The sequence below is a fragment of the Triticum aestivum genome, chromosome 2B, assembly GCF_018294505.1.
Source record: "Triticum aestivum cultivar Chinese Spring chromosome 2B, IWGSC CS RefSeq v2.1, whole genome shotgun sequence".
Taxonomy (NCBI): domain Eukaryota; kingdom Viridiplantae; phylum Streptophyta; class Magnoliopsida; order Poales; family Poaceae; genus Triticum; species Triticum aestivum.
In genome coordinates, this window is record NC_057798.1 from 606,739,343 (window position 1) to 606,751,551 (window position 12,209).

General features: G+C 43.5%; 2 protein-coding genes across 2 annotated transcripts; both read right to left on the minus strand.

The window, feature by feature from the left end:
* LOC123046266 (F-box protein PP2-A13) lies at positions 1 to 3,647 on the minus strand. Its single transcript, XM_044469572.1, has 3 exons — positions 2,646 to 3,647; positions 2,077 to 2,195; positions 1 to 724 (listed from the first exon to the last, which is right to left on the minus strand). The coding sequence occupies exons 1-3, from the start codon at positions 2,997 to 2,999 to the stop codon at positions 301 to 303; spliced, it is 897 nt and encodes a 298-aa protein (XP_044325507.1). The 5' UTR covers positions 3,000 to 3,647; the 3' UTR covers positions 1 to 300.
* Positions 3,648 to 7,182: 3,535 nt separating this feature from the next.
* On the minus strand, positions 7,183 to 11,986 carry LOC123046269 (E3 ubiquitin ligase BIG BROTHER-related). Its single transcript, XM_044469574.1, has 8 exons — positions 11,758 to 11,986; positions 11,050 to 11,205; positions 10,237 to 10,465; positions 10,090 to 10,154; positions 8,894 to 8,938; positions 8,472 to 8,596; positions 8,065 to 8,173; positions 7,183 to 7,621 (listed from the first exon to the last, which is right to left on the minus strand). The coding sequence occupies exons 2-8, from the start codon at positions 11,197 to 11,199 to the stop codon at positions 7,583 to 7,585; spliced, it is 762 nt and encodes a 253-aa protein (XP_044325509.1). The 5' UTR covers positions 11,200 to 11,205; positions 11,758 to 11,986; the 3' UTR covers positions 7,183 to 7,582.
* Between the last annotated feature and the right edge of the window lie 223 nt (positions 11,987 to 12,209).

The window sequence follows — 12,209 nt, forward strand, 5'->3', positions numbered from 1 at the left end:
GGATCCAGGAAAATGTATTTACAAAAACATCACTACAACAATGACGAACAAATGAAACTGCTCTTTCTACAGATGAACACCTACCACTCTAATCATACATCACCACCTACATCTAAATCCTCCTGACCCCAACTTATTTAGCTATCACTACAAAGAATACATAACATGACTCCAGGTTCATGCAAAACCATCAGAAAAATGAAGGAATATTTACAACGGGCTTAGGACGAGAATGGCTATGAAAAAGGCTAGGCACCGCCTATCAGTTGCCACATGGAGTGATACAGCATGTTTGCAAAATTACTTGCGTATGCACTCCTCGGGCTGATGATCCTTAGGATAAATGAAAACAGAGTCGACACATAGGCCACCTTTTGTGTGCGTGCAATCAATCTGTATCATAGAGAACTTGAGCTTGATCAACTCATCCGAACTCGATATGACAAAATCACCGACATGGTAAAGGATCCAGTGTCCTGGTCCATCTAGATGGTAGTCGGATGTTGTGTGCTGGCCATCTGAAGTTGAGAGCTGAAACCGTGTCGGTTTAATGTCCCAACCGTAGATGAGCTCAGAGTCATAGACCCGACGGCCCATGCGCTTGTGTGGCCGGCCCAAGTGGAGCCGGAAGAGAAGGCTATATGAGCCAGCAGGGAAGCAGAAATCAATCTCCCCAGCTACCTCCAGCCACCATATTTGCTGAAGGTAGGCAACACTATGGAATCTGTAACAGAAAAAGCTAGCAGTTTAGCGTGTTGTGTTTAGCAGTCACTTATCTAGTAACTGTAACGATGACCATACAAAAGGACATCGGAAGAGAAAGTACGGATGCGTGAAACTACAAGTGTCAAGAGCGCTTTTTAAGCTTGATGCTAGATCAATCAATAGCGCAATGAAGCAACTACATGCTTGAGCAGAACAAAGATAAAACCATACTCAATGCACTAGTCATGTACACACCAAAAAATAAAAAGGTGAAACCTCATATGCCTTTGCAAAAAAAAAAACATATATCCATAGGCCCACATGTCATAGACAGAAAGGGGGTGGCGCAACTTTTCAGGGGCATATAAGGATTCAGCCCATAAATCACATCATCACATTGTTTTTAGTGGTACGATTTGCATCAGAAATAAATCAATAACCAGAGTAGAAGCTAGGATACACCTAGATGTTTTATCACAAGACTGAAGTGTTAGGTCTGGCAATATGCAATATGATGATTGGCTCCAAGATTGTCTATATGACTATATCTCATCACAAGACCAAAGGAATGACATCAGTGGTGGTGCTACGTGTTGTTTATGATGTCAAGTGACATCACAAAATTTGTGATAGCTGCACTAATACACTTGAATTTAACAAAAATTTATCAACATATATGGGTATGCATATAGCTTTGACATCACTAGCTTCCATTCCTAGCACCGCCACTGAATGACATACTAGTGCAACAGATAAACCGAAATAGACCTTTATCACAGAAATGAGCTCCTGTTACGACTATGAACTTTGTAGCATCTCTTAGAGTGCACAACCAGAAGAAACTAATGATCTCTAATTTCCCATCTATGAACTACCAAACCCCGACATTCTAATCAACCACCAAGACATACCAATCACATTCCCAAGTCAGCATTCTCTACTTTTACCATAGCTAGTGCCTACTGTGATGCACCTTATGGTTATGGGGAAGAATTGAAAGTCAAAACATCCTTACAATCGAGGAATAGGGCCTTGTCGGCAGCAGAGGGCAAACAACGCATGTTATTCCTATACTATTCAATAACAGGAAACGGTCATACCAACTATACAGTGGCACACACGAATGAGCACAGGCATCCGAAGACTTCACCTCCATACAATAGGACATTTTAGAAAACTATGACGCAACAGAGAAATTCCGTTCTGCCATGCTCAAATTTGCTATGTAGTATGTTCTAGGAAAAATTACTCAAATTTTCAATTAGAACGAAAATCTGAACAGGTTTTCCACGCAAAGAAAGTTTAGACGGAATTCAACCTTAACTTCCCATGGAGTAACTTTTAACCCAAAACTTAGCAAGACGGAAGTACCTGGACTCGTCTGTGGTAAGGTGGCTCCAATACCGCCGATCATCAATACCGGTAATCGCCAAAGCTTTTGAGGAGATTGACATGCAAAGACCACCCTTGCTCTTTTGGATCCAAAATTCCTACAGAGGTGTTTTCAGTCAAGTAATAATTTCAGCATAAGTACCAGAAAGCGAAGAATAAACACCATCCAAGACAGCAAACATAAACAAAGAAGGAAAACAGAGACCAATACACACTGACGCATGAAAGGAAAACTACTGTTCCATATATCTGGGTCTTTATGAGCCTACTAGCAATCCAGCCCACATAAGCAACCAAGCAATCCATAATCTAAATTCTCAGAAACATCCCTGTCAACATCTCAGATTCATTGCACACAAACCAAATCTACTCTTCTAGATCCTCTCTTCCAAGGAACACACTTTTTTGTCATGAAAGCAAGCTGTACAAGTTGGTTTGCAACAAGTACAAGGAGCAAACTATTCAATCAACATGCTTAAAGCAAGCTGTACTAGTTGGTTTGCAACAAGTACGTACAAGTTGAAACTGTAAAAAAGAGATTAAGCTACCTTGGTGCCCCCATCGAAGGGGGTTGGCCTGCACAGGCGTGCGTACTTCTCCTTCTTGGTCGCCACGGAGGAGGAGCACCTACCATTGCCCTCCACTGAGCCGTCGCTGCTGCTATCGTCGTCGGCCGCCGCGGCGAGGGCGGCGAGGTACCGGTAGTTGGCGGGAAGCTTGGTGGCCCAGACGCAGTCGGCGGAGGCGGCGCCGCGGAACGCCCGATTGAGGCGGGCGACGAGGCATATCTCCGGCGGGTCGAGGTAGAGCAGCACGGGTGCCACGCAGCTCTCCGGCATGTCGCCCAGCGACGTCTGACCCCACCCCTCCGACCCTTCCATGTTCGAAGCCCCCGCCCCCATCTGCTCTCCAAGCCGCAACCAATTGGCAAGCGATTCAACGACAGATTGCTCCAGGGCACGGAAAAGTTTCAGAACTTGTTCGGCTTCAGCCCCCAATGCCTTCCAGGTGGATGCCTATCCGGCGGCGACGGTTGGAGGGCCGCCAATTCCGCTTCGGATCAGCGAACCTGCGGCGAAGAAGCCTTCATCCGGAGCCAAAACGATCCGCCGCGCCTGTGTCCCGAAGCGCCAGCCCGACGGAAAGCTCGGAACTTGGCGACCAAATCTGCCGCCGGCCCTCAGATTCTCGGGCAGACACGGCACCGAATCGAGCTGAGACACAAGTACGCTTCAGACGGGGAGAGGGGTGGAACCGCCCACGAGGGATTCCGCCATTGTTTCTCGGATTGGAGGGGAGGCGAGGAGATTTCTGGACTGGGGGATTTAACGGAGGCAGACGGACGCTGGCATGGGCCTGTAGGAGCGCACTTTTTAGGACAGGTATATAAGTTGAAGTGGCTATTGTTGTAGTGGGGAGTGCCAATCTTTGGGCCTCTAAACGGATCAGGTTGGATTTACAGTGTTTATCTATTGCATGGAGGTAGGTTTGTGATCTGAACGTGGCTTCGAGTCGGGAACATGGCTGGTTGAGTAGTGCGGAGCAGTATTCCTACTTTCAGAATATAATAGGAGTATATTTTGTTTCAAGAACACACAAGTTGTGCGTATTATAGGAGTATACAAGATGAAGTAATAATATACACAATCCCTAAAAAAAGGTAATAGTATACACAAATGTTTTTTTGAGGGAATATACACAAATGTTGATGCTCACAATTTTGCTAGGTTTTGTCTTTCTCTTAATCATGGTCGTCACTTGTGGTTGGGTTCTCCATTCGAAGTGCAAATACCTATAACTGTTTCTCATGATTAATAAAGCCTAGAGGATTGTTCTAAAAAATAGAGTGCATTTACTAAACATCGGGCAGCCAGGAAAAAAAATATCCAGTCGATTCGCAAAGAGGAAGGCGGCACTCGAGTAACCTCGTAGGAGAAAAGGATGACGTGGTTGACCGCGGTGTCACCAGCGAAGTAAAGAAAGAGCATTGATGGGTTCAAGTGGTGGCAAATGTAGACTTTGACCCATGATGATATCGAGCTTAGCCTAAGGGAGGTAAAATTGTTTTTGCATGTTTTGAGAGGGGTTGCCATGGCACCCACGATACCCCTACTAGATCTGGAATGGCTTCGGGTGCAGGAGAATTGTGGACTTTAGAGGTATGGTCGGGTGGCGCACCACTAAGGGGGCAGCCACAAGTGGCAATGGCGAGCGACATAGGGGGGCGGCGCTATAGGAGGAAGAAGAAGGAGAACACGCGGTGCAATTTTGACCGAAACTAAAATGTTCTTCTTCATTCGCTTGATGAATAGGCCCTTCCTATTTTCATGTTCGTCGAGATTTTCCTGAATCATTTTTTTAATATCAAAAATTTCTTAAATCCTTTTATTGCAAGCGAACAGATCATGATTTTCCAGCTCCCGCGCCGGTGTTTGAAAATGCGAAATTGAACCTCTTTTTTTTTTACCAAACGAGCCTTGTGTGAAATGGAACCAGTGTGTGTACACTTGTCGTTTCAACCAAGCAATCCTAATACCCCCAACGCCAGAAAACCAGCCCATTTACACACTAGACAACACCATCATTGTTCGTTTGAGCGGGGGTGAAGGATGAGAGAAATTGGCACCATAGCACCATAGTTTGGTTGGCCGTGGACCCATATCAGATCGAAAGCAGCCAGAGAGCGGATGAGGATGCGAGACGAGACGAAAAGTTGGCATGTCTGCTTACAATAGAATAGATACATCGATCGACTGCATGCATTACATGTTCAACCGGAGCACGTAGCACTAATCTGACCGTTGGCAGTCGCAAGGGGCCAAACGACCCAAAGGAATACTCGAGAATGGTAAGCTTGAAAAGGATATATACGTACGTACGTCTCTGATCGATGATTGCGCCGGACTGAGATCCCTAAAATATCCAGCTGGACCGCTCACATCCATATCGCAGCTAGGTCAAGCACACCCCTTGGCCCTTGCGTCCAATCATGCATGCTGATTGGCAACAAAATGGCAGGAGGAATGAAGCGTGTTCTCTTCCGGAGCAGGACGAGAGCGCGAGACGGTAAGAATTATCCTGTACGTGTGGAAGCCGATAAGGATCGAAGCGCATCGTCGCGACGCGTGCGCCTGACATGAGCTGAAAGATTGAGGCCATGGCCATGCATATCCTTGGACCGGCTACCGTCCAAATGTTTGGTGTGCAAATTTCGCTTTGAAGAGATTTCCACCGGATAGGCTCCCCGTCTGAGCGTGTTCTGGACGCTACGAAATCACGGGCGATTATATATTTATATATCATCTGCATGATCGACCAACATTGTCTCCATATATTTTTCGAGCTTCCCAGCGGCTATCGGTCGCCATCCTTCTGTCGGCAGCCTCCGGGGCGTCCATGTGCATCGTCGATCTTGTGCACGAGTTCTTATCCCCCCCTTTTTTTAAATGGCGGAGTTCTTATCTTTGCTATGATGTTATTTTGCCACTTGGATTTTTTAGAAGAGACGTCTCATAGGAGCAGCGTTTTGTGAGACAATGGTTAACCACTAGGGACCCACATGCCGGTGTCTAATCAGGAAGGAGCCGACCGGCCTTAACCTCTGGGTCACGGGCAAGGTGGAGCCGAGCAATACGAAACATTTTTCCGTTGGCCCACAAGTACGGATCCGAGTCAGCCGGCCACGCCTGCCCTATCCACTTCTAAACGTCGACGGCCCAGATTTGAAGATTTGATTCTGATCTCAAAAAATTTGAGATCTAACATTTTTTTTCTACAACCATATTGTTTAGCTGTAAGGTATAACTGCCTACCGCCACGAGTCTCGGCGGCAGGACTTAACTGCGCTGTCACGCTAACTTAACATGAAAATACCCTGGCGGTAGGCATGCCACAAGTAGTAATCTTCGTGACCGTGTGAGCAGGAGGCTAGTAGTAGTGGTACTACTCCTAGTAGAGAGATGTACATCGATGCATGCATGCTAGCCCATCTTCTTCTTCTCTCTCCACCAAGCAAGTATAATAAGATGACGTAGGCTTTCGGAATGGGGAAGAAGTGAGTTTCTAGAAACATAGATGGCCACATGGGCAAGCTGCAATGGAAATGATGTCAGCTCTTTTGGGGCTCTCAAGGGATAAGGGCATTACGGTGAGAGAGGCTTTAAGCTCATGGAATTGGAGGAGGAGTTTACGGAGGATTAACTCTGCTGTCGTGATGGATTCCTTTATATCTCTTTGGACTAAGGTTCGAAACATCACTCTGATGGACGAGGGCTGATGAGATTACATGGAAGATTGCTGCTAATGAGATGTACATGGCCAAGTTTGCCTATGGAGTGCAGTTTCTTTCATGCATCCGAAGCCGCACCTTGACAAAGTTTGAAGCATAAATGCGGAGATGAAAATTAACTTTTCCGTTTGGACAGTAATGTAGAACAGACTATGGACTGCTAATAGACTGAGAAGAAGAGATTAGGACTATCTAGATGCTTGCTCTAACTGCGATGGGACCATTGAATCCTTATCAACCCTTAAGTTAAGGACCATGATAAGTGTCGAACATCAGGTACGAGCAGATGGCAACTCTGGAAGTTTTCGATGGCAAATTTAGTTAAGCGAGGATGACAACTTTAGTTGACAAGCATGACAACTTCCGTGTTTCAGTTTTTTTTATAGAAACTTGTGTGTCACTGGATTTGCTATCCTTGCATGACTGAAGTTGCCATCGAAAAACATCAGGGCCAGAGTGTCACGCACCTGACGTGTGGCACTTATCATTCGAATAAGCTAACTACTATGCATATCAACTGGAAAAAAAAACTAATCCGTACATATCCAGCAAAAACTAATCCGTGCATATCAGCTTAGAATTTTTGTACTATGTGGCCACCAATTATGAACTAGCCATATTTTACTGGCTACTAGGGTTGTTGCGTGTGTGCAATTTTATTCCGGTGAACGTCATGCTTGTCCCCTTTTCTCCAACATACTTATATGTCCATTTAATATACAAATGGAAGGATTATCTTGTAGCCTTGAGTAGCTAAGAAGAGAGTCCCATCAGGTTGGTTCAGAAGTCAAAATCCAGAAAATCTTAACAACCCAGACCAGGTCCGGTTCCATCAGAGCTCTATTCATCCAAGCCATGGAAAAAGACAACACTCAGAGGTCACCACTACACCTTTTCTTTTTTGAGGGAATAGGTCACGACTACTCACAATCTATACAGTAGTATGGTTCAATACAGTGAGGCGCCAAGCTTGAAACCCGTGGGAAATACATTACTCCAAGTCACATAACAGCTAAAGTGCTAAACTCAACACGAGCATCTACCTTCTTTATTTTGCTGGCGATGCAACAGAAGCTCCGGTTCATCTTACGATAACTAAAGAGTACATCATGTTGCCTTTTTCGCTGCCCACGTAAGTGGCAACGTTTTCTGAAGCATGTTGACATTGGCCGTCGGGTGAATCTACGGTCTTTGCTGTCACGACCCAAAAACCTCCTTGTTGCAAACGGGGCATACCTGTCAACGCAGCACAATGAATTGAACTAAGCTGATCAGAAGTCAAACATCTCAAGAGAAAAAAAACAGCGAAGGAAAACGGTCATACTGTCGACAGCAAGCATTACAGGACACCCGCTCCCCTATCATTAACAATTAGATGAGCTGTTTCTTCCAGCGCCATCATTTGCTCTAAACTATATCAACAAGATTTCTAGCCATAACTTCCCTTCCTATCAGGACGGAGAATAAACTGCACTTGGCATACACTGATACATATCAGGAAGTAGACAAAGGATTCTGAGCTAACGTCTGATTGAATTTAACAATGAATAAAGATGCAAGAAACAATTATATGGGAAGTAGCAATCTGGTCACGCTCACAGAAACTACAACAATCCCTAGAAGTTCTTGTGGAAGCAATACGCATCAATTACAAAAGCTGCAAAGGCAAGGTAGCTTACCTTATTGATCTTCAACCATTTGGCAACACAAGTTCGATGGTACTGATGCTGACAGGGCAATGTAGTCAGCTTATCGCGGTTCTTGTAAGCCATACAGCATATCACACATCTGTTTGTTTAAACATTAACAGAAGAGGATATTTATATAGTTTGTTACTTAAAGTATGGATTGATATGAGCATATACAACATACATAGAAACTAGTACTCCACCCTAGGAACATCACATGCTGGCACAATGTCATATGATGAACCTTAAGATTACAAAGATACTACTCAATAGACTAATCAGTGAAGCAGGTTCTTGGGACAAAATGGTGAGTGATTTGTGCATAGCTGTCCATGACAATTATGCACAAATTTATATCACATGTTCAACAAAAAAGTGAACGAGGCTTGAGGACATACTCATCATGTTTTTCCTTTCTTGAGAATATCCCAATTTTGTATGTTGAAGACTTAAGGAGAGCTATCACATCTTCTGGCAACCCTTTACTTTCAGTCCCAATAGTTTCCCCTAATTGTTGTAGTTCCTGTAATACACAAGTGATTCAAAAATTGAAGTAAGAGGTATAGCATGTAGCATCCCATTTTTAGAGCATAGCTTAACAGATGTCGAAACAAGCGGATGTGTATTATGTTTTTTCGTACTACTTACTATAAACAAGATAATATCTATACAATTGTTATCCACGATTCACATCAAAGACTACAAGAGTCCTTTCAAAGATAATATATCAGGGAACCAAAAGTTAACTGGTAGTGGGGCACAACCCTTGATGGAACATTAGGGAATATACTGGCCACACAAAGCACTTGATGCTACACACCTCATAAGTCATATTATCAGGATCAACTCCATCCTCCGTTAATACCTACAGTGGCAAGATAGAGGAAAACACATTAAATAAAATATAACTAGCAGGTGCGCCACATATTTGCGTCGCTAAATTTTATATGGTGTTATACTCTTACACGCCTTAATTTTCACGGTCTTCAGCACACAACATTGATGATCGTATTTCATATGAATACACATTATAAAACTGTAAATGCAGTATTATGAAAAAAGATCCGCGCAAAATGATACTCCTTCCTTCCATTTTATGCAAGGCCAATTAATCTTTTCTGAAGTTAAAATTATTCAAATTTGACCAAGATAGTAGGAAAAATATATCCGCATCTACAACACCCAATGAATATATTACGAAAACATACTTCATAATAGATATGGTGATATTTATTTGGCATTGTAGATGCTGATATTTTTCTATGAACTTATCAAACTTAAACAGGTCTGATTTGAGACAAGACTAGTTGGCCATGTATACATGGAAGGAGGAGGTAGTATTTTTACTTGACTAATGTAAATATTATTTTTTAGTATACCCAGAGTTAGAAAAGTTTTACTGCATGTATTCTAGGATGTCATCTGTGTAAGAACGAAGCGTGTTGAGGGTCGTAGGTATTCTTTGTTCCTTAGTTGTATTTTATTTTTATTCCACATTTTAGTTTTACGTTGAATTCACAGATAAATCAGATAAATATAACTATTTTACTTTTTATTCCAGACTTTATGCGTAGATAGATCTATGTTTTTCTCCACTAATAAAGTTGTACAGCTAAAGTAAACAAATGCAAATTTGAAAATTGCCACCACGTCTGTCTTGCCGAGCCAGAGGCCACACAAATATGATTTACCTTAGTCATGATCCATGTGAAGCATATACAAAGCAAAAAGATTTCCCATTTGATTATTTCATGACATCAGCCAATACAACTCCGATACGATCTGAATACTTCTGGCCAAGTCGGACATTAGCTTTAATGTTTGGATGCAAACACATGTACGCATGTAGCTTTGATGTTAGATTTTAAATCTCCTCGGTTATAATTAGGACCCACTTAACGGACCAAATAATTTAGCCTACGTGGAATAACAAGGTGGCTTTATCTTCATTGTTTTAGTTATATAATAGATTATCCGAAGCAAATCTGTAGAATCAAAGCTGTCGAAAGTAAATACCTGAGAAGATCTGCTCACAGAAGTATTGCCATTGTTGGATGTTGAAGAACTTACGGGCTTTCTTCCTAAACAGGTGTTGGCAACATTTAAAAGGCGTACCATATTGAGTTGCAAGTTATAGAAGAGTACCAGCAGACAACTAATCACCTTCTTTTCTCTTCTTGTCATCTATTGTTGCCTTGGCGATTTGGTCCTCCATCGCCTGCAAGTCTCTAGCTAAAGCTTCATCGACAGCTAGCTGTGACTCATAATTTACGCCTTTTGTTAATCTTCGCCCACTCGATTTTCGCGGATGGCCACAACTAGAACTAGGATCTGAATGAGTCCTAGATGAACCACTTCCATCATTTCCTTGGATTAATTGATACACTATTTCCTGAACAGAGTGTGACAATAGGCAAATTAATGAGAATGTTCTGTCATATTTTGTACTACACTGTTTGTGCTACAAACAAGAAAAATATATCAATTCCGCCTAAACACTTTAAATGAAGATTCCACATATTTGGTCATTTGGTGAACCATGACCCATTTGGATCTGGCGACAAGCAATTAGTTTGTAATTTTGCAGCGTAAATGTCATGAAAAGCTTTGGCCCTTCGATCATAAATGTCATGAAAGATGAATCATTTTTATGGCGTGTGATTTAAGATAACTACATAGTACAAATATGATCCGCTAGAAATGGTCTACGTCATATACTCATATTACTAGACCTGGTCAAGCTTGACATAAAAAAAATAAACAGCTTTGGCCCTTGGATAGAAAAACATTTGGTTGAGATTACTATGCACAAGACAACAGAAAACTGCAGCATCATACCCTCCCCAACGGACAAATGTCTAGGATAGAACATCTGACTGAGATTTCTAATGCATAACAGGAGTAACGACAACAACACGCAGGTCAAGACACGATGGACACAGCCAAATAAGATGCGGACAGGGAACGGCACGAAACCTGATCTTGGAGAACTTGTGCAAGATCAACATCATCTTCAAAGAAGCATCCCCCGAAATTCTCTTCAATTGCATATGGCAAGGGGGCATCCATATAGTACACAACCGCTTCCTTCTTCCCTGTTGTATCATGTAGCACCTCCATGCTCATGAGAACCTGACAAAGGGAACAGGTAGAACATTGCCGGATCATGCTAGATTTGCGCAAGCAGAAAACGCTGCTAATCGTACTATACCCACTTATTGTTGCATCTTATTGTCAGACCCACAATCATTGTTGTACCAACTGAACAACAAGGAATTTACTAGTGTGCTTTCAGACATCACATTATCTCAGGCTTCTCGGCGGTCGATTGTTACAGCAAGTGAAACCCCCTTGCATCTTGAAATGATAATTGAAACCCTTTTGCTGGGGGGAAATCCGGAGCAACCGTAATTAATATCACCGACACTAGTAATACTAAATGAAACAACAGGAAGGCAGTGTCTGTGACTCTGAATCCATCCTCGAGAGACAGGCGGACAGACAAGCCATGGGCAGAAATCGATGCCCATAATGCCTCGGATCTAAACAGCTAGGATATCTCCCCCACGAGCCCACAGATCAAGCGCCTGACAACTCCCAAAAAATGGACATCTTCATTCGCGAAACGAAACAGAACCGGCGAATCTGCGACAACGAGCATGGGAGTGGAAAGTGGAGACTCACCTAGGAACGAACCGGGGAATGGGAGATTTTGGAGGATGCGAGGGGGACTGCCGAGTGAAAAGAGGATCGACGGGCGGTCCACAAGCCGCCTTGCTCGGCCCCCTTTTCGCCTCCGGGCTTCGCTGTGTGGAGCGCAGCTGATATCATAGTCGGGGAGAGAGAATCAAATCATGGTGGTCTCTCGGTCAAGCGTCTGGGAGGGGACGCGTGCGCATGGCATGGGCCACCCTGCAGGCTACAGCATAGAAAAAAAAATTACGCGGCCATCATTCCCAGAAGCAGGCGTGACGGCAGCGGCTGCCCGCGGCCAAATTTGGTGTTTTGACTTTTTGCCGTAAATTTAACCGGATCTGACCCCCGCCGAAAGTATTTTGAGATTCGACCCTTTCAACTACCGTCAGACAGCACTACAGTAATGTTGGACAGGCTACCGCCAAGCATCCCAGCGGTAA

Excerpts from the sequence above, each read along its gene's own strand:
- LOC123046269 (XM_044469574.1), bottom strand. The coding sequence starts at position 11,199 with ATGAGCATGGAGGTGCTACATGATACAACAGGGAAGAAGGAAGCGGTT. Across the intron at positions 8,597-8,893 it reads CTGATAATATGACTTATGAG|GAACTACAACAATTAGGGGA; the intron begins GTGTGTAGCATC and ends TGTGTATTACAG. Across the intron at positions 8,174-8,471 it reads AGAAAGGAAAAACATGATGA|ATGTGTGATATGCTGTATGG; the intron begins GTATGTCCTCAA and ends TTAAACAAACAG.
- LOC123046266 (XM_044469572.1), bottom strand. The coding sequence starts at position 2,999 with ATGGGGGCGGGGGCTTCGAACATGGAAGGGTCGGAGGGGTGGGGTCAG. Across the intron at positions 2,196-2,645 it reads CCTTCGATGGGGGCACCAAG|GAATTTTGGATCCAAAAGAG; the intron begins GTAGCTTAATCT and ends ACACCTCTGTAG. Across the intron at positions 725-2,076 it reads CTTACCACAGACGAGTCCAG|ATTCCATAGTGTTGCCTACC; the intron begins GTACTTCCGTCT and ends TTTCTGTTACAG.